The sequence below is a fragment of the Chrysemys picta genome, chromosome 8 (assembly GCF_011386835.1).
Source record: "Chrysemys picta bellii isolate R12L10 chromosome 8, ASM1138683v2, whole genome shotgun sequence".
NCBI lineage: Eukaryota > Metazoa > Chordata > Testudines > Emydidae > Chrysemys > Chrysemys picta.
The window spans coordinates 74,631,337-74,655,849 of NC_088798.1; the positions used below are offsets into that span (position 1 = coordinate 74,631,337).

The 24,513-nt window shown below is 47.0% G+C and overlaps 1 protein-coding gene across 3 annotated transcripts in view; it reads left to right on the plus strand.

Moving 5' to 3' along the window:
• The window catches only part of NRG2 (neuregulin 2), a 382,704-nt gene extending 359,851 nt beyond the window's left edge, over positions 1-22,853 (plus strand). For all 3 annotated transcript variants that reach the window (XM_065555856.1, XM_065555855.1, XM_065555854.1), the window contains 3 exons: positions 2,754-2,881; positions 4,402-4,626; positions 20,481-22,853. In XM_065555856.1, coding sequence (XP_065411928.1) covers positions 2,754-2,881; positions 4,402-4,626; positions 20,481-21,138 — 1,011 coding nt within the window. In that variant the 3' untranslated portion in view covers positions 21,139-22,853. The remainder of the gene's footprint in view (positions 1-2,753; positions 2,882-4,401; positions 4,627-20,480) is intronic.
• The last annotated feature ends 1,660 nt before the right edge of the window (positions 22,854-24,513 follow it).

The window sequence follows — 24,513 nt, forward strand, 5'->3', positions numbered from 1 at the left end:
TTAGGTGTAACATTAAGAATTTGACGTTCAAAGCTGAAATTGAATGGAAATTTGTTTTTTTTTTCAGTTGAAAACCATTTGGGTTGGGGTCAGGACAGAAATGTATGAATGAATGAACTAATCATATTTAGTTCTCTTCCACTCTGTGAAATGCTCCTGGTATTTCCTGTTCATTGATGATATCCCAGAATGCATCATTCTGGACCACTACAATTACCATGGACTACATGGCTGGTGGGGGTGAGGCTGTTAGGTGTGCATGACACTTTATGTCGGGCCTTATTCTGCCACTGTTGCTTCTAATCAGTAGCACTTTGCACAAGGTAGTGAGTCCCATTGGGGTTCTCAGATGCCACACTGATGGGCATAATTTAAGACCATAGGCTCTGATCTATCAAAGCACTGAAGTACATGCTCAGTTTAACGTATGTGGGTAGTTCCATTAAATTCAATGGGACTGTGAATGTGATTATATTGATTTGGGGCATTTAAAAAAAAGGAAAGCGGGAGGAAATCAGATCCATGATGAGTAAAGACACGGGACGGGATTCTTTCCTGTGCCAGCGCTCCAGCATTTCCTAACTTTTGAGTACTCAGCTTTGCAACCTTTGCATTGTATTAACATTTTTTGTATGTGATCATTTATATGTTGTCCCGTGTATGATACATAATGGGCCGATTCTTGCTGGCTCCTGGAGACAGGTATAATGGGTCCCTTGTCAGCTGCACATGTGCCAAGCACAGACAGAGAAGTCGGGAGCTAGGTAGATAGACAGGCATGAATACAGACAGAAAGAGAATCTGAAAAAAGCAGCAGTTGTGCCTTTCCAGGCTGTGGCCCCACACAAAACCTTGCAAAATCTATGCTGTGAGTAGGAATAATCCATGCAAGAGCTGTGGTTGACCACTGCCAGATCAGGGACCACATTGGTATAAATATTCATAGAATCATAGGTTTCAGAGTAGCAGCCGTGTTAGTCTGTATCCGCAAAAAGAAGAACAGGAGTACTTGTGGCACCTTAGAGACTAACAAATTTATTAGAGCATAAGCTTTCGTGGACTACAGCCCACTTCTATATGCATCCGAAGAAGTGGGCTGTAGTCCACGAAAGCTTATGCTCTAATAAATTTGTTAGTCTCTAAGGTGCCACAAGTACTCCTGTTCTTCTTTTTTCATAGAATCATAGAATATTAAGGTTGGAAGAGACCGCAGGAGGTCATCTAGTCCAACCCCCTGCTCAAAGCAGGACCAACACCAACTAAATCATCCCAGCCAAGGCTTTGTCAAGCCAGGCCTTAAAAACCTCTAAGGATGGAGATTCCTCCACTTCCCTAGGTAACCCATTCCAGTGCTTCACCGCCCTCCTAGTGAAATAGTGTTTCCTAATATCCAACCTGGACCTCCCCCATTGCAACTTGAGACCATTGCTTCTTGTTCTGTCATCTACCACCACTGAGAACAGCCAAGCTCCATCCTCTTTGGAACCCCCCTTCAGGTAGTTGAAGGCTGCTATCAAATCCCCCCTCACTCTTCTCTTCTGCAGACTAAATAACCCCAGTTCCCTCAGCCTCTCCTTGTAAGTCATGTGCCCCAGCCCCCTAATCATTTTCGTTGCCCTCCACTGGACTCTCCAATTTATCCACATCCCTTCTGTAGTGGGGGGACCAAAACTGGACGCAATACTCCAGGTGTGGCCTCACCAGTGCCAAATAGAGGGGAATAATCACTTCCCTCGATCTGCTGGCAATGCTCCTACTAACACAGCCCAATATGCCGTTGACCTTCTTGGCAACAAGGGCACATTGCTGATTCATATCCAGCTTCTCATCCACTGTAACCCCCAGTCCTTTTCTGCAGAAGAAGCTTTGCAAAACTAAGCTTTGCTTAGTCTACAGACTAAGCGCCATGTCTCCAAGACCCTCAACGTTCATCAGTGCCCTTTCATAGTTCCCATATAGCCTCTCCTTGGTATATTGAAGAGCCCACAACAGAGCCACAGAAAAGCCACTACTTTTTAACCTTCTGGGCAGCTGCTGTTCTCAGCTCTTTAAACTGGACACAGCTACATGCGATCATGTGCTTGTTACATGGTTTGATATATAGACTCGTAGACATTAAGGTCAGAAGGGACCATCATGATCAGGGGTCCTCAACCTTTTTCTTTCTGAGGCCCACCCCAACATGCTATAAAAACTCCACAGCCCACCTGTGCCACAACAATTGTTTTTATGCATATAAAAGCCAGAGTGGTGTTAAGGGGTAGCAAGCAGGGCAATTGCCCGGACCCCACACCACAGGGGGCATGCAGAGCTCAGTTGCTCAGGCTTCTGCTTCAACCCCGGGTGGCAGGGCTCAGGGCCCTGGACTTCAGCCCCATGCGGTGGGGCTTTGGCTTTCTGCCGTGGGTCCCAGCAAGTCTAATGCTGGCCCTGCCTGGCGAACCCCCTGAAACCTGCTCGTGGCCCTCCAAGGGGCCCTGGATCCCTGGTTGAGAACCACTTATCATGATAACCTAGTCTGACCTCCTGCATATCACAGACCACAGAACCTTGCCCACCCACTCCTGTGATAGACCTCTAACCTCAGGCTGAGTTACTGAAGTCCTCAAATTAAGTTACCGAGAATCCACCATCTTCACTAGTTTAAACCTGCAAGTGACCCATGCCCCAGGCTGCAGAGGAAGGCGAAACCTCCCCTCCCCCCAGTCAATCAATGAGCAGTTGCCTGATGTTTGGGACTCTCTTTATTACAGTATATTTCTAAAAACGTTTCTGCCACTGACCATGTGATACGGAGGGAAACAGAGACGACGTTTTCAGGAAGTCATTCCTGCTCCCCATCTCACCATTGCTCCACAGCCACTCCAACTTCAAGCCAGAGGTGAGTGTGCCATTTCCCCCCCTCATACACACACACATCCATCCTGTCCCTGCAAGAATATCTCAGGAGTGTAGCAAGAAAAACATTTTTTAAGTCAGAGCAAATACCAAATGTTTTTCTTTTCACCTGCTTGTTCACTGTTCATGAGTGTTTGCAATATTCTGTCACTTTGAGTAAAACAGAGAAAATAGATACACGAGAGAAAAACACTGAAGATTATTCTACATGTAGTTTGATTTTGTGATAGTTTTGAAGAAAATTCTTTTTAGCTTTGGGGTTTGGAACATATATAACTAAAATTTTCAAAAGTACCTAAGGAAAAAATTTTCAGACGCTCCTAAGTTCCATTTACAAAAAGGATGTAGGGCCCGAATTTTAAAGGTATTTAGGTGCCTAAAAATGCAAAATGGGCTTTTCAAAAGCACATTAGGTGCTCTCCTAGCTGCATCATTATGCACCTAAATATCTTTAAAAATCTGGCCATTAGGTGAATAGTCACAGTGTTACTTTAGTGTTTGGTAGGTATTAATGAATCCTTTGCATTCCAAGTGTTCGGAGAAAAGGATCAGAAGGCAAAATGTTGTTTTCTTTAGAAGACATTCTCTTACATACGTTACTCTAGCAGTGTGGCTATTCTGTTATTCAGTCCTCAAAACTTGGTGATATTTTTCAGGTATTGTGCATTCATGAGTTGCACACACAAATACAATAGACATGTGCAATCCTGAGTTGTGTGTGTAAAAGTATATGTGCGTGCACAACCCCAATTTACATGGTCTCATTAAGTGTTTTTCACTCACTTCACAATAGTTAGGCCTTCTGACGGGCAGGTACCGATTGGGTTTACAAAGTGCCTAACTCTCATCAAAAGTCAGTGGGAGTTAGGTGCCTAACTCACTTAGGCATTTGTAAATCCCACAAGGCACCAAAATACTGTCATGAATTGGTGCTTGATATCTAGAACGCTGTCTTCCTGAATAAACTGCAGTGAGCAAATGTTCTTGAAGACACACCCAGAGCAGATCAGTTGAATGTGAAGCTGCCATTTCACTCCTCTTCTTTTCTAACCAGAACACCATTTGAACTTGTAAATGTTGTTGATGGTTTCAGCTGAAAGTAGGCCTGGGTTTAACCATAATTAACAAGTTCTTTGGATCAGGACTGTTTTCCTGCTCTGGCATCCCTGTGTACCCCACCTAATTCTCTACTGGCAAACTTCATTGACTCCAATTGCCTGATCTGCACATGCCATAAGGCAGTGAGGCATCTGTTTGTCCTCCTGTGTGCCTACAAGCAGTTGCACCCAAATTCATTGTGGACAAAACAAGTGAAGGCCAGGTTTTGAAAACTGGCCCCCCAGTTAAACACATTACTTTTAGAAAGAGAAGCAAAGTGGATCCAGAGTGTGGATTCTTTCAGAATGGCTCTGAGCCACAGACTGTCTGAAGGAACAGGTGTGGTGTAGCAGGGCATGGCAGAAGTTCTCCCTGACTGTTGTTGATCTGTGGTTTGCTCCACAGGCAGGAAAGCCACACGTGGAGCTTGGACCGGACGGAGAGCCTGACTTCTGATTCGCAGTCTGGTATGATGCTCTCTTCAGTGGGAACCAGTAAATGCAACAGCCCTGCCTGCGTCGAGGCCCGCACCCGACGAGGAGCTGCGTATTGCGTTGAGGACTCGAGAAGACCCATGATGCAATACAGGGATTCGGTGGATTCGCTGCGAGACTCGCCACACAGCGAGAGGTCAGCCCTCACTGCTTTGTGCCATCAGCTCTGGGGCAGATGACTCTGTTATGGGTCACTAGGGTTCGCTGGTGGAAGTGAAGGACAGTAGAGAGGGGCATCCAGACCAGATCCATGTTGGACATAAGATACTGCACCAGAGCAGTGCTCCACTTGGGCTGGTGTCCTGTCTTTGAGAATGGCCCAAAGCAAAAGCTTCAGACACAGATGCAAAACCTCTCGCAATTGACAATTATGCAATAGCTTGCCCCTGGTGGAAATTTCTCCCTACCACCAAGCAGTTCATGTTGCTGTATAGTATGCCCTGAAGCATCAGAGCTTTTCTCTCTTATACATTTTAAGTGTAAATAAGAGCGAAAGTTTGACAGCGTCAGGGTGACTTCTGGGGACAGGGTGGGGCGTAGATCTTCTCTCAGTCCATGGCTGAAGACTCCAAGCTTGCTGACCACCTGTGGCACAGGGACTAGAATTCCTCTCCCAAAAGAGAAGCCCCTATCCTGTGAGCTACAGCAGCTGCTCCAATAGCTTAGTACAAAGAACCTGCAGCCGCGAGCAGCTCTGACACATTCCAGCCAGTAAAGAGCAGCGCTACATGTATGCATCAGCCCCTACTGGTCATGGCCTAGGGATGGAAAAGTAGCTGATGATCCAGGCAAGGAACTAATCTAAATGAAGATGAAGTAGAGAGGAGGGGTTGGATTCATGGAGGATTGGGTTGTTTTTAAGGGTGAGAGGAGACTGCCTGGATTTGAAAGCCTTCACCCTGGCTGGCTCACTACTAGCTGGGCTTGTTACATCGGCTCTCAGCTGGGAAAGGTGATAGATTTCATTTTCCTTTTGGAGGGAGGGATTTTCTCCAGCCCAGCCCCCCAATGCTGCTGCAGCAGTATAACGGGGCTGACCATGGGAGAATACCCCCAGGATAGGCACTGCATCAGGCTGTCATGGAGACCTCATGCAGGATCCCTCTCCAGCCCTGTCTTAGGGAGCACGCTGGGGCTGGGAGGAATGTGTCAGAGGTGGGAGGGAGTAGAGCTGTGGGGATTCTAGCCAGTGCTGCTGCCATAGGCAGCCAGGGAAGTCCTGCCTCCATTGCACACTCGCCCTCAGATCAGCCTGGAATAAGCCAGAGCCTCCTCTCCTGGGCTGCACCTGTGTGTGCTGCACCTCCAGAGAGCCCCAATTGCACCTTGAATATGGACAACATGGTGAAGGCTCGTGGGGGTCTCCCAAGGCTGGGGGGAGGATCAGGCTGTACCAAATACACCGTGTCCAGCGCAGCAGATAAGACACAGACAATGCAGGGGGGAAGGCCAGGGGATCAGAGTACAGCAATGTCGTATGCAAGTGCCACAAGCCTGGGGGCAAACAAGATGAATCGGACAAGCTGCGTGCAGGATTGATGGCCCCACTGGTGTTGTGGAACCAATGGGAGACAGTCAGGAAAGCTGGCCTATTGAGTCTGAAGGCCATGCTCTTCATAGGAGGAGAAAGCCAGACACATGCCTGTGCTAGGGGACAAGGGAGTCACCTTCTAGTGAAATCTAGATGGCAAGAGAAGAAAATGACAGCATGGGCACTCTGGGTCCCAATGAGTGAGAAAGGAAATAACAGTGCCCGACAAGTCTCTGGCCCAGATCAAAGCAGAGTAAAAGCAAAGACCAGGCCCTTAGCCAAGAGATAGTGGAGACAGGAAAGGTACCGGATCTGGTGTTAAGCATCCTGGTGGTTTGAAATACCAAGATGTCTGAGGTGGATGCAGCCAAACCAGGGGGCATCAATGGAGATTTAACATAAACTCCACTGAAGTGTGCAGTGAAACTTGTTCATAAAGGCCACCAAAGGGAAGCGCTGTATTAGTGCTGGTTACAATAGGTGGCCACAGAAAGCAGCATGGTTAATATGGAGGAACACTCATGGGGCTAAGACTACCTGGCTGTTAAGACTGGGGAGGGTGGCTAGCTGGGGTCTCTCAGCATAGATCTCACTCACTGTGCCTCTTGTTTGGCAAGGTGGAGAATACAGTGAGAGGCACCGTCACTTGCATTTGCTATTAACCAATTAAGAGTCATAGCAAAGCTGAGCATAGGGGAGAGCCAGTGGGGAAAGGATCTCTCAGGGCTTAAGCTCCTAAGGAAGGGGAACATGGGAAGCTGGAATCATAGGGCATTTTACTGACACACATCTAATGGTAGGAAACCGAGGCAGTTAGTAAGAAGAGGCCCCACAGAGTGAGGTACCAAGGGAAAGATGGAAATAAGAAGGACGATGCTGGGTGTTGAGCAGTTCTTCCCACCACGCAGAGTGCACAGGTTCACAGACAGACTCCTGTGCTGAAAAAGTATGTCATTTATTTGCTGCTTCAGTGAGTGATAGGTCCATCAAACCAGGGCACAGCATAGGGTTAAATGCAAGTGACCCCCACATTTGGGTGCTCGCCTTAAATACACACTTACAAAACTTATTCATTCTATATTGTATAAACACCTTTCTGCCTAGCACTAAGATTAGTTTGCCAACTCAGTTGTTACCTGATTGGATTGCTGACCCAGTTGTTTATCTGATCCGATTGCTGGCTCAGCTTTTCAGCTGGCTGTTCTCTTTCCTTGCCAGACAAGCAGGCGTCTTTTCACATACATTCTACATATTCCATCCTACAATGGGGGACCAAAGAGTAAAAAGCACAAATGCAAGTGTGTGATTTTAAAGGGAAATCCAGAACAAGAAAGCAAGCCAGTGACTAAAAGAAGAGCTTACAAAGGACTTGAAAATTGAACTTTGCAGAGGCAGGAAGTGAGGTGGGATCTTCTAGAAATCAAATAAGGGAGACGAGAGAGAGAGATTGAAATTCATAGATTTACAGAATCTAAGACAAGCAGGGACCATGATGATGATCTAGTCTGAGCTTCTATATAGCACAGGTCAGAGATTTCATTCCTGCTTCAAGCCCAGAAACCTGTGGCTGAAGCAGAGCAGATAGAACTTGATCTAGAGATCCCATGTGAGGGAGAATTTACCACATTCCTTAATAAGGGGGAGAGGGTGTGTTTGATGGGTGTGAGAGAGGGAAGGAGTCAATGGAAATAAGATTTCTACAAACATATCTAGGAAAAGCAGAAAGGGGAGGGAAGTAGAGGAGCTCTGTTAAGGGAGGAGGAAAACCCAATCCAGAAGAGTGCTGGGATGGTTATTGGACTGAGGGAAATCTGAGTCATTGTTCTAAGGCAGGGGTCAGCAACGTTTGGCACGCGGCTCACCAGGGTAAGCACCCTGGCGGGCCAGGCCAGTTTATTTACCTGCTGATGCAGCAGGTTTGGCCGATCATGGCCCCCGACTCGCCGCGGTTCGCCGTCCCGGGCCAATGGGGACAGTGGGAAGCCGTGGCCAGCACATCCCTCGCCCGTGCCGCTTCTCGCCGCCCCCATTGGCCCAGGACTGCAAACCGCGGTGAGTGGGGGCCGCGATCGGCCGAACCTGCCACGTCAGCAGGTAAATAAACTGGCCCGGCCCGCCAGGGTGCTTACCCTGGCGAGCCGCGTGCCAAACGTTGCCGACCCCTGTTCTAAGGCTTTGTCTGGATTCAGTGCGTGGGTCTCTTTCTTTATTTCTCCTCCGTCCCCTCTATTCATCTCAGGTGTCTGCACCTTTACAGAGGTAACTGACCCGATTCCATTGCCTCTTGGATTCTTTCCTGAAGCTCTGATCTCTGTCTCAGAGCTCTTCCACAATCTCCACCTGCTGTATTTCTGCATGTCTCCCTCCCTTCGGCCCCATCGCTCCTTTCACGATCTCTAGGCTGACCTCGCTGCTGCTCTCAGCCTCCTAGTCCCTTCCACACACACACATGGCTTCTCTCTTTTCAGTTGATTCCATCAACCCTTTCATTTCTCACAACTCCTCTCTTGATTCCAGTGCCTCCCTCTCCTGATGCTCTGTCTGCCCTTTAATCCCCTCCCTCTGCATCTGCTGCTTCTGTGCCTGCAGCCAGGCTGCTGAGTGCCCTTGGGCAATATCCTAGGCCTGCACTGAGCTCCTCCATGTCAGTTCTTTCTAGTGCTTCCAAAGCGTGGCATCTCTTCTCCTCCTCCTGCTCCCTCTGGACACCTCACCCTCCTCTGCCCGCTTCTCTGCCCAGCAGCTTGCCAGTATTTCCCAACCGCCCATAAGAACTCTCCCCTGCCTCTGACCCTTCCACCTCTAACTCCACCCTTTCCTTCTTCACGCCACTCTAGGCTTCCCAGGCCTGACTGTGACCCTGCCTCCAAACCCTCCACCCCATTGCTTCCCATCTCTTGTCCTCCTCCCCTGCTCTTTATCTCTAGCCACTCCCTCTGTGACTCCTTTCCATCTGCCCACCTGCACCAACTGTCTCCCAGCCTGGAAATAAACTCCTTGGGATGGACTTGTCTCTCTACCTACCATCTTAGCTCCACCACCCTCCTCCACTGACTTTCTGGGTTTTACCACACCTCCCTACCTGCCTGGGTTCTGACTTCTGCTCTCCCTCAGACCCTGAAGGCAGAGGATCTTGATCTCTCCTGCTAAGTATCGTTAAGGAGCTGGTGAAGGAAATGGAACATGTGGCGAGAGCCTTCCCTGATGTCCTCACGAGTTCTCTTCTCAGAGAGGAAACTGCAGAACCTATTAGAATTGGACAAAGGGCAAATGTGAAGCAAACCCAGTGACTGCACAGCTGGGTGTTCCATTGCAGATCCTAGCGAAGTCAAGGAGGTTCAGTATCCAAATGAAACCGCTGGGAAAAGGGAACCTAGCAACTACAGCTGAGGGGAAATTTTCAGACAACGTTCCTTTTTCACTGAAAAATGCAGATTCAGGTTGACCAAAAATGTTTTCAAATTCACGGAATTGTTTCAGCCCAACAAAAAAAATTCTGAAAAAATCAAAATGTTTCAAATTTTTGTGTGTGAATTTTACTTCAATTTGATTCAAGAAAGAAGTTAAAAAAGCTAAGAAATTCCTCAGAAACCAAACAAAACCTTTCATTTGACCCAAAGCTGGATTTTTTTTTACTTTTTCGGTTTGCTGATTCCTCCCCCCCCCCCCACCCATTTTTCGGGCTGGCCACTGACCTGAAAAAGTGGTTATTTGCCCAGCTCTGCTAGCGACCGGCTACCATGGCACAGATCAACCAGGTGATCAGATCCCCCAGTAGAACTACAGATGCTGTGGCCCAAGGCAGCACAGCAGCTGACATTTACCTTGATTTCTCTAAAGCTGTTATTACAGCCCCCGCCCGCCAGCATGTAGAGAGGAATGCCAGCCTGAGGGCAAAGACTGGCTGGCAGGCTGTAGGCTCTACAAGCAAACACGACACCCTCAGAACAGGGAAAGCATCAACAGGAGCCAGGCTCCAGGTCTGTTCTACTAAACAGTCACTGTAATCCCTGTGGAATGAGTGGGGGCAGGACATGAGCTCCCCCTGAGTCAGGGCTAGATTCTGCCGCTAGGAAGCAGAGGTGCGGTGCACAGGGGCAGCCCAGAAGCAGGGACTAAGTGTGACTCAGCCCCTGTTTCTCCCGGGGGGCTTTTTGGGAGCATACACCAGAGCAGTGGCTCCACCAACCTGCGGGAGAGCACAGTGTGCACTCCCCTTTGTGTTCAGCTAACAGGTGTGGTGGTGGGCATGGAGGGACAGGACCATGCCCCTCCACCCTGCCCACTTGTGGGCAGCTAGCACCCACGTGGGCACTTGCAGGGAGCGAGGTAGTCCCCAGTTGCTAGGTGAGGAGGCCATCACCTTTCATCCTCCCCAACCCCATCCCAACAGGGGTTGGCCATCATCTGTGCAGCCAACCCCAAGCTTGGAGGGCTAATAAGCAGCAGAGGAGCTCTCCAAGCAGCACGAGTGATGTGGCAAGCTGGAAGAGCCAGGCAGCTATAAATTAGATGAGATTTAGGATAGCTAAATGCAAGGTGAGGCACCGAGGGAGATCCCATTATCAGCCCAGATAGAAACAGGAGGCTGCTGCTTAGAAAGCAGCCGTGCGGTCAGAGAGCCCTGCAGGTTAGAGCGGAGGTTATTGGAGATGAGCTCACGCTCTAATGCTCTTGCTAACAGAGCAAATGAAATCCTGAGTGCGTGTCTATAAATAGAGGGATCTCTCCTAAGCCAAAGGAGGTAATAAGGGCGTTTTATACAGCCGTGGTGTGAGTGTGCTGAGGATATTGTGTGCACTTTGGGACCCTGTGTTAGAGAAAAGCCATTGCAGAGCTAGAGGGAGGGCAGAGAAAGGCACTCGAGGGTTTCACAGAGGATGAGAGCCTGGGATGGTGCTGGTGGAAGGGCAGATACCAGGAACGTTGCACAAAACATATGTGTTGGTAAAGCAGGAAAGGGACTGCCCTGGCGCAGAGGGAGGGGGAGAGCCAGAGGACAGGTCTGAAACTAAGGGCCTGACCCAAATCCCATCAGTTTCAATGGAGAAGGCCCCAAAGTGGATCGTGTGACTATAAAGGTCCGGGTTGTGGCTGTGTAGGGAGCATAGCAGAGGTGACCTGTCCTGGTGCGAGCTCTCTGAGGCATTGCCTCCTAGAGCATAGGCAGGGTGCGGCTCTGCACCCTTTGAAACAGGGTGGCATCAGCGTGGCTGGGCAGGGCCAGCCATGGTTGCTGGCACTAGGTGTGCCAGAGAGGCTGATTCTTCTGGCAGCACTAGACTGGCATAGTCCAGGGATATGGACTGTGATTGTCCCTGAGCAAGGGTACAGGTGTCAGGGAGGGCATGCTGCCCTTTCCTTTTCTCCTTGTGCACTCGTCCAGGAGGATGATCAGGCAATGGATGTAACTGCTGAATGAGGCAAATACGTGGGGTGAAATGCTAGACATTGGCTTTGTATGTCTCTTGGGATCTTTTCCAACCCAGCCGTCTAGGGCTTTCTCATCTAAGAGCAGGAGTACAGGAAAAACCCAGAGAGGAGAGAGAGGCTCCTGGTAGGGTCCCATCTCCTCTGTATCAATTTGTTACTCTGTGAGCTGGTGTCCCTCCTCTATGTGATGATTGGTTTATGTTCCGACCCCCCTGCTTCACTGTACCTCCAGTGAGCTCCGTGGTGTCACACTGGTGAAAGGGCTGCTGGACAGATCCAGCATGCACCTCTTTTGTGCATATCATTTAAATGAGCTGTGTGAGTGTCAAAAAGCTACAAACCCATGCACCTTAGGAGAACTTACTGTGTCACCCAAATATACAGTCATCCCGGGCCATTTATGTAATCAACTCTGTGTCACCCGAATGTACAGTCATCCTGGGCCATTTACGTACCAACTCTGTGTCACCCGAATGTACAGTCATCCTGGGCCATTTACGCTCCAGCTCTGTGTCACCAAAATGTAGTCATCCTGGGCTATTTACGTACCAGCTCTGTTTCACCCAATTGTACCGTCATATTAGGGCCATTTACTTATCACTTTTCTATTCTATCTATAAAATGGCCCTTTCCATATAGCTCAAAGGCCAAGCACAAAATCTAATATAACCCCACAAATCAGCCACTGCTTGGAGGGAGATCAAAAAATAATCCCCTCCCACTCATCTCATCCTCTCCCAACCAGCTCCTCAAGCCTCTGTTCTGAGGACCTTGCAATGGATGTTAACAAACGTTGGGCTTGATCCTCCAAGGTGCTGAGTACCTCCCATTGCATTGTGTTGCTTTGGTAACAGAGGCACTCTTCTCTTTGGCTCTTGAGTGGTCCAGCCCTTCAGCATGGGGTTAGAAGCTGCAGTTTTGCTGGAGGTAGTATCTTTTGGAGGAGCCTTAAAAGTAACATTCCAATTGTTTCTGGTCCTAAAGTTCCCATGGCGCTTTTTGAAAGAGGAGGGTTTTGAGCTCCAGTGTTGTGGGGAAATTTCACCTTTATTAATTAAATTTACCTATCTAAATTCTCACTGTTGCTTCAACTGGACGTTATCCTTCGCTTCCTAAACTGTTGTGCAGGGTGGCTGGCATTGCGAGATGGATGGTGCATCTTACCTCGGAAGTGGCTAGATTTCATTGGTGAATGTCATAACCCCTGTGTTAGCTTCACCCCAGTATAGACACTCAGAGCATCCAGTTTTCACATGCAGGTAACTTAAGCTGCTGCACAAGATGCTGGCATAAGACCATAGGGCTCACCGTACCAGATGGGATCAACAGTACAATGGGTCTATTCTCCTGTGAGCAACAGTGGCCAGCACCAGGTAGTACAGAGTAAGGTGTAAACCCCCATTCTGAACAAATATGCACTCACATGCCCATTGGGCTAGTGGGTGACTTCAGGTGTCCAAATGGAGGGCTTGTATGGCCTGTAATAGATTCATAGATTCATAGATTCATAGATTATAGGACTGGAAGGGACCTCAAGAGGTCATCGAGTCCAGTCCCCTGCCCGCATGGCAGGACCAAATACTGTCTAGACCATCCCTGATAAACATTTATCTAACTTATTCTTAAATATCTCCAGAGACGGAGATTCCACAACCTCCCTAGGCAATTTGTTCCAGTGTTTAACCACCCTGACAGTTAGGAACTTTTTCCTAATGTCCAACCTAGACCTCCCTTGCTGCAGTTTAAACCCATTGTTTCTGGTTCTATCCTTAGAGGCTAAGGTGAACAAGTTCTCTCCCTCCTCCTTATGACACCCTTTTAGATACCTGAAAACTGCTATCATGTCCCCTCTCAGTCTTCTCTTTTCCAAACTAAACAAACCCAATTCTTTCAGCCTTCCTTCATAGGTCATGTTCTCAAGACCTTTAATCATTCTTGTTGCTCTTCTTTGGACCCTTTCCAATTTCTCCACATCTTTTTTAAAATGCGGCGCCCAGAACTGGACACAATACTCCAGCTGAGGCCTAACCAGAGCAGAGTAGAGCGGAAGAATGACTTCTCGTGTCTTGCTCACAACACACCTGTTAATACATCCCAGAATCATGTTTGCTTTTTTTGCAACAGCATCACACTGTTGACTCATATTTAGCTTGTGGTCCACTATAACCCCTAGATCCCTTTCTGCCGTACTCCTTCCTAGACAGTCTTTTCCCATTCTGTATGTGTGAAACTGATTTTTCCTTCCTAAGTGGAGCACTTTGCATTTGTCTTTGTTAAACTTCATCCTGTTTAACTCAGACCATTTCTCCAATTTGTCCAGATCATTTTGAATTATGACCCTGTCCTCCAAAGTAGTTGCAATCCCTCCCAGTTTGGTATCATCCGCAAACTTAATAAGCGTACTTTCTATGCCAATATCTAAGTCGTTGATGAAGATATTGAACAGAGCCGGTCCCAAAACAGACCCCTGCGGTACCCCACTCCTTACACCTTTCCAGCAGGATTGGGAACCATTAATAACAACTCTCTGAGTACGGTTATCCAGCCAGTTATGCACCCACCTTATAGTAGCCTCATCTAAATTGTATTTGCCTAGTTTATCGATAAGAATATCATGCAAGACCGTATCAAATGCCTTACTAAAGTCTAGGTATACCACATCCACTGCTTCACCCTTATCCACAAGGCTCGTTATCCTATCAAAGAAAGCTATCAGATTGGTTTGACATGATTTGTTCTTCACAAATCCATGCTGGCTGTTCCCTATCACCTTACCACCTTCCAAGTGTTTGCAGATGATTTCCTTAATTACTTGCTCCATTATCTTCCCTGGCACAGAAGTTAAACTAACTGGTCTGTAGTTTCCTGGGTTGTTTTTATTTCCCTTTTTATAGATGGGCACTATATTTGCCCTTTTCCAGTCTTCTGGAATCTCTCCCGTCTCCCATGACTTTCCAAAGATAATAGCTAGAGGCTCAGATACCTCCTCTATTAGCTCCTTGAGTATTCTAGGATGCATTTCATCAGGCCCAGGTGACTTGCAGGCATCTAACTTTTCTAAGTGATTTTTAACTTGTTCTTTTTTTATTTTATCCGCTAAACCTACCCCCTTCCCATTAGTATTCACTATGTTAGGCATTCCTTCAGACTTCTCGGTGAAGACCGAAACAAAGAAGTCATTAAGCATCTCTGCCATTTCCAAGTTTCCTGTTACTGTTTCTCCCTCTTCACTAAGCAGTGGGCCTACCCTGTCTTTGGTCTTCCTCTTGCTTCTAATGTATTGATAAAAAGTCTTCTTGTTTCCTTTTATTCCCGTAGCTAGTTTGAGCTCATTTTGTGCCTTTGCCTTTCTAATCTTGCCCCTGCATTCCTGTGTTGTTTGCCTATATTCATCCTTTGTAATCTGTCCTAGTTTCCATTTTTTATATGACTCCTTTTTATTTTTTAGATCGTGCAAGATCTAGTGGTTAAGCCAAGGTGGTCTTTTGCCACATTTTCTATCTTTCCTAACCAGCGGAATAGCTTGCTTTTGGGCCCTTAATAGTGTCCCTTTGAAAAACTGCCAACTCTCCTCAGTTGTTTTTCCCCTCAGTCTTGATTCCCATGGGACCTTACCTATCAGCTCTCTGAGCTTCCCAAAATCTGCCTTCCTGAAATCCATTGTCTCTATTTTGCTGTTCTCCCTTCTACCCTTCCTTAGAATTGCAAACTCTATGATTTCATGATCACTTTCACCCAGGCTGCCTTCTACTTTCACATTCTCAACGAGTTCCTCCCTATTTGTTAAAATCAAGTCTAGAACAGCTTCCCCCCTAGTAGCTTTTTCAACCTTCTGAAATAAAAAGTTGTCTCCAATGCAGTCCAAGAATTTGTTGGATAGTCTGTGCCCCGCTGTGTTATTTTCCCAACATATATCCGGATAGTTGAAGTCCCCCATCACCACCAAATCTTGGGCTTTGGATGATTTTGTTAGTTGCTTGAAAAAAGCCTCATCCACCTCTTCCACCTGGTTAGGTGGCCTGTAGTAGACTCCTAGCATGACATCTCCCTTGTTTTTTGCCCCTTTTAGCCTAACCCAGAGACTCTCAACACTTCCGTCTCCTATGTCCATCTCTACCTCAGTCCAAGTGTGTACATTTTTAATATATAAGGCAACACCTCCTCCCTTTTTCCCCTGAGCAAGCTGTACCCATCCACACCAACATTCCAATCATGTGTATTATCCCACCAAGTTTCAGTGATGCCAACAATGTCATAGTTGTATTTATTTATTAGCACTTCCAGTTCTTCCTGCTTATTCCCCATACTTCTCGCATTTGTATATAGGCATCTAAGATACTGGTTTGATCTTTCCTCCCAGTTTTATCCTGACTCTCCTTTCTCTCTGCCAATATAGCCCACACTCCCTCTCGTTTCCGACCCATCTCCCCGGTCTCCATGTTCCCCACTTACCTGTGGGCTTTGCTCACCTGTCCCCGTCGAACCTAGTTTAAAGTCCTCCTCACTAGGTTAGCCAGTCTGTGTCTGAATAGGGTCTTTCCTGTCCTCGAAAGGTGAACGCCATCTCTGCCTAGCAGTCCTTCCTCGAATAGCATCCCGTGGTCTAGGAAGCCAAAGCCCTCCTGGCGACACCATCTTCGCAGCCAGGCATTCACCTCCATGATGCATCTGTCTCTGCCCGGGCCCCTACCTTTGACAGGAAGAATTGAAGAGAATACCACCTGTGCTCCAAACTCCTTCACCCGTACTCCCAGAGCCCTGTAGTCACTCTTGATCCGCTCAGTGTCACACCGCGCAGTATCATTTGTGCCCACATGGATGAGTAGCATGGGATAGTAGTCAGAGGGCTGGATAATCCTCGACAATGCCTCCGTAACGTCTCGGATACGGGCCCCCGGCAGGCAGCATACCTCCCGAGATGAAATGTCAGGGCGACAGATGGGCGCCTCCGTCCCACTCAGCAGAGAGTCTCCGACCACCACTACCCTACGTTTCCTATTCGCAGTGGTGGCAGCAGACTCTCCAGCCTTAGGGGTACGAGGCTTCTCCTCCTTTACTGTAGGGAGTGATTCCTTCTTTCCTGTATCAAGAAGAGCATAACGGTTACCTATAACCACGGCAGGAGGGTTCGGAGCAAGGGTGGAGCACTGCCTGCTGCCAGAAGTAACCAGCTGCCAGTGTCCACCCTGAGCCATCTCCTCCTCCACCAGTGGTGTATCAGCAGTCCTGTGTACTGGGACAGCTACCTCAGCTGTCTCCACATGGACACTGTCGAGGAATTGCTCGTGGATTCGGATGCTCCTCAACCTAGCCACCTCCTCCTGTAGCTCTCCCACCTGCTGCCTGAGAGATTCCACCAGCAGGCACCTCTCACATTGGATGGTCCCCGCAGCCTGGATATCAGTAAGTGGAAATTGCAAGTTACAGTCTTTGCAAAACCACACCAGGATCTGGGTAGAGGCATCCATGCTCAGGCGCTCTGTCTGGCTACAGGCACAGGTGGAGGAGACAGTAGCAGTGCTGGCACAGGTGTTGCGGGTCTTCCTAACCATCGTAAGCCTCCCTCTGTCAAACTCCCGTCTGCAGCCCCCTGTCAGCTGAAAGGGTTGTTTAAGCAAAAAGTTATGAATGTAGTTGCTTTATAGGTATTAAGGGGAATCAAGAGAAAACAGATGGAACTGGCAAGGGACCCTCGCCCCCTTCCTGCTCCTCCTTCACCTGGAGAACTCCCTTGCGAAACTCCCTGTTAGCAGCCCCTGGTCGCAAAGCTCCCTGGTCGCTTGTGCGCTGCTTTATAAAGCCCTGGCCTGTATGAATGCCCCGCCCACTGATGAAGGCTCAGCCACTTACCAGAGGCTTCTAGCTTTCAAACCTTCCTTTGAAGCTCACAGCTTCCAACTGCCAGCCACAGCACACGGTCCTTCAAACAACCAAAACAAACAGACTGACAAACACAAGCTCAGCACACAGCAAGTAACCCTCAAACACAAACAAACACACACTACAGACAGTCACTTACCCCAAAAGGGTGCTGTATTGCTCCTCCTTCACCTGGAGAACTCCCTTGCAAAACTCCCTGTTAGCAGCCCCTGTTCGCAACCACTTTTGGAAATAGTCCTTACAGTCTGTAAAATGACTTGAGACTTGGTTTTTCTGGGTGAAATTTAAAGCACGAGGGCGCAGTTGTGTCAGTTACTGTATGAGGCGCGTGGGCGCATCAGTTACTGTGTGAGGGCGCGGGTGTGTCAGTTACTGTGTGAGGGGCGTGGGTGCATCAGTTATTGTGTGTGGGCGCGGATGCATCAGTTACCCTGTGAGGTGCGGTTGTGTCAGTTACCATGTGTCTACTACAGGCCACCTAACCAGGTGGAAGAGGTGGATGAGGCTTTTTTCAAGCAACTAACAAAATCATCCAAAGCCCAAGATTTGGTGGTGATGGGGGACTTCAACTATCCGGATATATGTTGGGAAAATAACACAGCGGGGCACAGACTATCCAACAAATTCTTGGACTGCATTGGAGACAACTTTTTATTTCAGAAGGTTGAAAAAGCTACCAGGGGGGAAGCTGTTCTAGACTTGATTTTAACAAATAGGGAGGAACTCGTTGAGAATTTGAAAGTAGAAGGCAGCCTGGGTGAAAGTGATCATGAAATCATAGAGTTTGCAATTCTAAGGAAGGGTAGAAGGGAGAACAGCAAAATAGAGACAATGGATTTCAGGAAGGCAGATTTTGGTAAGCTCAGAGAGCTGATAGGTAAGGTCCCATGGGAATCAAGACTGAGGGGAAAAACAACTGAGGAGAGTTGGCAGTTTTTCAAAGGGACACTATTAAGGGCCCAAAAGCAAGCTATTCCGCTGGTTAGGAAAGATAGAAAATGTGGCAAAAGACCACCTTGGCTTAACCACTAGATCTTGCACGATCTAAAAAATAAAAAGGAGTCATATAAAAAATGGAAACTAGGACAGATTACAAAGGATGAATATAGGCAAACAACACAGGAATGCAGGGGCAAGATTAGAAAGGCAAAGGCACAAAATGAGCTCAAACTAGCTACGGGAATAAAGGGAAATAAGAAGACTTTTTATCAATACATTAGAAGCAAGAGGAAGACCAAAGACAGGGTAGGCCCACTGCTTAGTGAAGAGGGAGAAACAGTAACAGGAAACTTGGAAATGGCAGAGATGCTTAATGTCTTCACCGAGAAGTCTGAAGGAATGCCTAACATAGTGAATACTAATGGGAAGGGGGTAGGTTTAGCGGATAAAATAAAAAAAGAACAAGTTAAAAATCATTTTAAAAAAGTTAGATGCCTGCAAGTCACCAGGGCCTGATGAAATGCATCCTAGAATACTCAAGGAGCTAATAGAGGAGGTATCTGAGCCTCTAGCTATTATCTTTGGAAAGTCATGGGAGACGGGAGAGATTCCAGAAGACTGGAAAAGGGCAAATATAGTGCCCATCTATAAAAAGGGAAATAAAAACAACCCAGGAAACTACAGACCAGTTAGTTTAACTTCTGTGCCAGGGAAGATAATGGAGCAAGTAATTAAGGAAATCATCTGCAAACACTTGGAAGGTGGTAAGGTGATAGGGAACAGCCAGCATGGATTTGTGAAGAACAAATCATGTCAAACCAATCTGATAGCTTTCTTTGATAGGATAACGAGCCTTGTGGATAAGGGTGAAGCTGTGGATGTGGTATACCTAGACTTTAGTAAGGCATTTGATACAGTCTCGCATGATATTCTTATCGATAAACTAGGCAAATACAATTTAGATGGGGCTACTATAAGGTGGGTGCATAACTGGCTGGATAACTGTACTCAGAGAGTTGTTATTAATGGTTCCCAATCCTGCTGGAAAGGCGTAACGAGTGGGGTACCGCAGGGGTCTGTTTTGGGACCGGCTCTGTTCAATATCTTCATCAACGACTTAGATATTGGCATAGAAAGTACGCTTATTAAGTTTGCGGATGATACCAAACTGGGAGGGATTGCAACTGCTTTGGAGGACAGGGTCATAATTCAAAATGATCTGGACAAATTGGAGAAATGGTCTGAGTTAAACAGGATGAAGTTTAACAAAGACAAATGCAAAGTGCTCCACTTAGGAAGGAAAAATCAGTTTCACACATACAGAATGGGAAGAGACTGTCTAGGAAGGAGTACGGCAGAAAGGGATCTAGGGGTTATAGTGGACCACAAGCTAAATATGAGTCAACAGTGTGATGCTGTTGCAAAAAAAGCAAACATGATTCTGGGATGTATTAACAGGTGTGTTGTGAGCAAGACACGAGAAGTCATTCTTCCGCTCTACTCTGCTCTGGTTAGGCCTCAGCTGGAGTATTGTGTCCAGTTCTGGGCGCCGCATTTTAAAAAAGATGTGGAGAAATTGGAAAGAGTCCAGAGAAGAGCAACAAGAATGATTAAAGGTCTTGAGAACATGACCTATGAAGGAAGGCTGAAAGAATTGGGTTTGTTTAGTTTGGAAAAGAGAAGACTGAGAGGGGACATGATAGCAGTTTTCAGGTATCTAAAAGGGTGTCATAAGGAGGAGGGAGAAAACTTGTTCACCTTAGCCTCTAAGGATAGAACCAGAAGCAATGGGTTTAAACTGCAGCAAGGGAGGTCTAGGTTGGACATTAGGAAAAAGTTCCTAACTGTCAGGGTGGTTAAACACTGGAAAAATTGCCTAGGGAGGTTGTGGAATCTCCATCTCTGGAGATATTTAAGAGTAGATTAGATAAATGTCTATCAGGGATGGTCTAGACAGTATTTGGTCCTGCCATGCGGGCAGGGGACTGGACTCGATGACCTCTCGAGGTCCCTTCCAGTCCTAGAATCTATGAATCTATGAATCTATGTGTGGGGTGTGGGTTTGTCAATTACTATGCAAGGGTGTGCTTGTGTTAGCTATTTGACCTTGGTAGTTTGGACCTCAGGGTCAGGTATTCAAATGGGAAGAATAATACCTGGAAAGCTCTTGTCAATCAGGATCCTAATGTAGTTGTTTCTCTTTTCAGGTATGTGTCTGCTCTGACAACACCAGCACGTCTATCTCCTGTCGACTTCCATTACTCACTTGCTGCACAGGTACCTATCTTCGAGATCACCTCCCCCAATTCTGCTCACGCGGTGTCCCTTCCACCTGCGGCACCCATTAGCTTCCGAGTGGAAGAGCAGCAGCCTTTACTGCGACGCTATCAGGTGCCCTTCCAGGATATGCAGAGATACGACAGTTACTACCAAAGGAAGAGCTACTTGAATGAGAGCATGGGGAGCCTGCCTTCGAGCCCCTTCCGCATCACGGAGGATGACGAGTATGAAACGACACAAGAGTACATCCCAGCACTAGAACAACCAAAGAAAACAGCTAGCAACAACAGGCGGTGGAAAAGATCTAAACTCAACGGGCAGGTCTCACACAGAGCCCGGACGGTCAGAGACTCCTTCTCAGGAAGCAGTGCTTCATACAGTGAGTCTGATGAGGAGCTCATGGCGGAGAGCACCCCGTTCTTAAGCATTCAAAACACTGAGGCAATGAACACAGATTCACCGCCGCTGTATCGGCCGGGAGACAGCAGGACTTACTATTCCTTCGAGAGACAAAACGCACAGGTGGAGAGCGGGCAAAGCAGATCGACACACACAAGACCCAAACAGGACTCGGCTCCTCTTTAGAAGCCACACACGCACCCACAAACACACCTGTATCGAAAAGGAGGAAAGATATTTTTATTTTATATAAAAGAGGAAAAAATATAACAAATCAAATGTTTTATTTTCATTTTAGCAAAGTTGTCTTATAATAGCTAACAGCAAAGACTTTTTTATAGGGAATCTCTATTTATATGTAACATCTTGACTTACAGCTTCCGAGAGAAAAAAAACACAAACAAAACAAAATAAATAAACAATAAAAAAAAAAGATGGGCCAATTTTTGACAACTTAAAAATAGAAAAAAAAATCGTGGTGCCTTTTTTTGCTGTATGCTAATGCCAGAGTCCATGCTGAGGATTATGTTTCAGTAGCATTCTTAAGATCATAGGTTTTAGTTCAAGACAACTTACCATGTTAAGGGCACTTTCCCATTTGAAAAAACAGCACCCTCCACTTTTCCCCATCTCTGGATGTTTGTGATCTCGTTCTTTAAAACATTGTTATAACACACACAAAGGACGTGTATGTATGTTCTCATAAATACCTCCTACGGGGAATCTGTCTTGCCCACTCAAATAGTTGTAGTTTTGCTTATTTCAGGGTGGGGAAATTACATACCAGAATGCAGAAATAATGGGTTTTTTTGCAACATAGGTAGGAAAAGGGAAAAAAAGCATACAGTAGCAACAACCCTTACAATATATTTGTTGACCGTGTTACTTGTGGGGTCCCAAGTAAAACTGACTCATTTTGGCACGGTTTTGTGAAGTTGTAGTCAAATGAATAAAACGTTTACATGGATGTGGTAAAATATTATGTATTTATATATGGTTGAATCCACTTTATTGGTGCAGACCCTGATAGGAAGGGAAATAGCCCGTTGCAGCAGTTACAGATAAGCGCTCTTGACTGGTCAATTGTTTTAAAAGACGGCATTACAGTATTGCAAGAAACAATGTGAAGCTTAGACAGGGTTACATATTGGCCATGATAGTGCGGAAGAGTAGAACAAAGGACATGGAGAAGTTAGTGACAGCACGACCACCAGTATAGCCCTGCTAATTGCTGTGAATCAGCTACAGATAGTGTTGAGCATGCTCCATATGAAATTAATCCCTATTTAAAGTCACTGCAGTGCATTTCCAGGACCCTGCCCCTGGCCAATGAAACAGGCGGGCAATGTATCAGGAAAGCCATTCAGTGGATTCTTCTGTATCCATGTGCCGTATATTGTAAAGAAAGTTGTTATTGTAATGTGCCAGTGTTAACATAATAACTTGCTATCAAAGATAGACATCACGTTTGGGGCAGCCTTGGCCCCTGGACCCGTGGCTTAAAGAGACAGTGCTGTGTGTCCAAGCAGCGGAACATTCACATGTGAAAGTGCCCCTCCTTTCAGTTCACTGCAGCAACCCTGTTTACATTGTAGCCTGACTTATTTCTTTTTATATTTTCACTTCTGCATGTCCTTTGCATTTCAGATACTGTAGATTGGATGCATGGTGAAGCTGTGACTGAGAAGATAATACAACAATTGACAGTGTATTTCATTTAACTTTTAGCAATAAAGTAACTAACCCTCTATTCCTCACCCACAATGGGGTCAGATGGAAACTCTGCTAATTAGTCATAAGATGATTGTAAACATTTGCTCTGGATTGTCTGAATGTCTGAACTATTGACTGTTTAACACTTGAACATTTTTTATATTATAAATAAAATAAGAAATAATTAATGTGTTTCCAGCATTAATCTTAATCAGTGATCAGATTGGGGGTGGGAGGAGTGGTGTTACACAATCCCAAACACCCACAGTCTGAAGCTCCATCCACAGTCCTAAACTCCACTTACATCCTAGAGTAGCTGGATGTTGGATCTAAAATTCTCAGTTTCAAACTAGCTGAAAGAGACATTTCAATGTCCACCATTATGCTTCAGAGTTAACACCGCATTGAGGTGAATGGAAGGGGACGGTCAATCCACGCTTTTCTCAGAGCTATCGTTGCATTCTGTGTTTGTAAATCGAGTGAGACAGCACTGCATCAAGGCGCATTTGGAAGGTTTCCTTTGCAACTGTAAGGCTTAGAAACATGACTCCAATTTTTCAAATGTGGGCAGTAATATTTGGGAGGCTTTCATTTTTGTGTGGCCAAACTGACACCTGGTGGGGCAGGAGTCTCAGAGTGGCTGAGAGATGGAGCTGCAGGTGCACTACTGGAAATCAGGCCCAGGGCATCTTAGGATGGACACATTAAAAAAGGAGGAATGCAAAATCAGAGGCCACTTTTGAAAATGTTGACCTTTCATTTCAAATGGTTATTTATTTATTTTTTTAAAGACAGCTGACATTCTGCCACTGCTGAAGGGGCCAATGGGAAGGTGTCAGTATGAAAAGTCAACTCCCAGACTTGTTTGCAGGCTGACCAGCAGCCTATGGCCATTGTTTATGGGAAGCTACCCAGCGGTCTTAACACCTCGCAGCGCTTTGTAACAGACCATAATCCTGGTGGATTTTTCTCCTTCTAAACTCCAGATTGTGTTTACAACTGATTAGCTTCAGTCACGAGGTGTCGATGAAAATGATTGCCACAGGGCTGAAATACAGCTCTGGAATTGGTACAAAGGCATCTTGGCTATACCGGCTTTGTCTCAACCCCATTGTCACAGTGCTGTGGGGACAATGAAATGTGTGCACGCTAGGGAGAGAGCATGAGGCCCAAACAGCCTGTGGCTGGCCTTGGTGCATGTGGGGGGGAGGGGAAGGGGGGAATAGAAGGAGCTTGTGTACCACATGCAAATGCCTGGCAGAGGCACAGTCCAGCACTCTGGGCCCAGGGATGGGTGCTGGCAGAGCCAGGCATTAGCCTGTGGTGAGGGAACTATCATCCAGCCCCACACAAGCCCATGGCTGGTGCAGCGTGCACCCCTCCCACACACTGGACAGCACGGGTAATGATTGTGTCTCACTGGAGCACTGGCCCTCCTGGAGCTCTGCCTCTGCCCGGCAGGCAAGGCTGGATGTCAAAGGCACAGCCAGCCCCAGAGAATGAAGGCAAAAGCGCCCCCTGGTGTCCATGACTGAGGCACAGGATCTCAAAGATATTCAGGGGCCTGACTGTTTGAGGTTCTGGACCTGAGTGACTCCCACAGAAGGAGTGCAAACGGGGTCAGGATTGCCCCCTCCCCAGCAGTCCATTTCAACATCAGCCTCCGAAAGCCTTTGGACCAAATTCTGCCCCCCCTTAAACCTTTCCTAGTCACCTATTCCTTGAACTCAAGGGCCTGCCTGGGGTGTAACCAGGGAGCCTGTCTACATTTGCCCTGGATGTACATGCTCTAGCTTTGCTCAAGTGAGCACACTAAATCTAGCAGTGTAGCCTCAGGAGTGGGGAGGG